Here is a 1,369-nt window from a genome sequence, read left to right on the forward strand (position 1 = left end):
CGCCCACTTAGCAAGGCACTTGCTTGCTTTAGGAAAAGCAACGAAACTGCATTCAGCTAGTGTGCAGTATACTTGGCATCAGAGTTGTGGGATGACATGGAAAACAGAGCTGTTGGGGGTGGGCGGCCCAAAGTCAAGTAGCAAAGGCAGTTGCATTAGCAACAGCAAGGAAACTGCACTACAATGCGCTAGTGCGTGGTAGACTTGGCATCCGAACTGTGACACGACATGGAAAACCCAGCTGCTGAGGTGCTGTCACCGTAGGATGACAACCGCAGCTGCTGCAGGTTTGATGGCCGGAAGCCAGCGATCTGCTGGGAGTGCCTGTGGGAGTGCCTGTGGGACTACATGGACCAAAATCCAATGCCGCACACGATGCGATTCGAACGCACGCGGGGAAACCTCACCGCCTTAGCAGGGCGGCGCCTTAACCACTCGGCCACAGGTGCACAGCAATCCGCAAGCTCCAGATTGCTGCTGAAGTTGAGCTAATATTGGGGACACACCCTAGCTGTCAGTAACTCCAAGTTCGACATGATGACGTAACATGATGACGTAACAAAAGCAACAATAAACAAATGACGCACAAACAAGCAAGGATGCCACACATATCTATTTGCTAGCTCCATGAAAGGAACCAGAACCTGTCAGCAACACCGTACCATGCTACCAGGGAAAGCTGTCACATCTACAGCCCCGTCATATCATGCATCAGTTTGTCGTCATTAAGAGAGCACCCAGACTCTGGGTGCCATGGCTGTGGCATGTATCATCCATCCAATCCCCTTTTTCGTTCTGAACTTATACCATCCCCAATCGCCGCATCTCAACGCACAACAGGCCAGGATGCCCTATTCATGATTTGCAAGTTGACCAACAACCCGCAAGAAGCGTGCATAATACTCAATGACTTAACAGCCGTACGCGGGAGCCTTGTACGACAGGGCAAGTTCAAGCCGTACGGCGAGCGGTTGGCTGTGGAATTCGTACATGCAAGGGGCCGAGCGCGCGCCTAGTGTCTGTCTGTCTGTCTGTCTGTCTGTCTGTCTGTCTGTCTGTCTGTCTGTCTGTCTGTCTGTCTGTCTGTCTGTCTGTCTGTCTGTCTGTCTGTCTGTCTGTCTGTCTGTCTGTCTGTCTGTCTGTCTGTCTGTCTGTCTGTCTGTCTGTCTGTCTGTCTGTCTGTCTGTCTGTCTGTCTGTCTGTCTGTCTGTCTGTCTGTCTGTCTGTCTGTCTGTCTGTCTGTCTGTCTGTCTGTCTGTCTGTCTGTCTGTCTGTCTGTCTGTCTGTCTGTCTGTCTGTCTGTCTGTCTGTCTGTCTGTCTGTCTGTCTGTCTGTCTGTCTGTCTGTCTGTCTGTCTGTCTGTCTGTCT

At 51.6% G+C, this 1,369-nt stretch overlaps 1 protein-coding gene across 1 annotated transcript in view; it reads left to right on the forward strand.

Moving 5' to 3' along the window:
- The window catches only part of VOLCADRAFT_95552 (uncharacterized protein), a gene marked incomplete at both ends in the record, with an annotated part of 11,062 nt that overhangs the window by 4,363 nt on the left and 5,330 nt on the right, over positions 1–1,369 (forward strand). Inside the window, 2 exons of the mRNA XM_002954597.1 lie at positions 279–445; positions 841–970. Of these exons, the coding sequence (XP_002954643.1) occupies positions 279–445; positions 841–970 (297 nt within the window). The remainder of the gene's footprint in view (positions 1–278; positions 446–840; positions 971–1,369) is intronic.

The sequence above is a fragment of the Volvox carteri genome, assembly GCF_000143455.1.
Source record: "Volvox carteri f. nagariensis unplaced genomic scaffold VOLCAscaffold_44, whole genome shotgun sequence".
In the NCBI taxonomy this organism is placed as follows: domain Eukaryota; kingdom Viridiplantae; phylum Chlorophyta; class Chlorophyceae; order Chlamydomonadales; family Volvocaceae; genus Volvox; species Volvox carteri.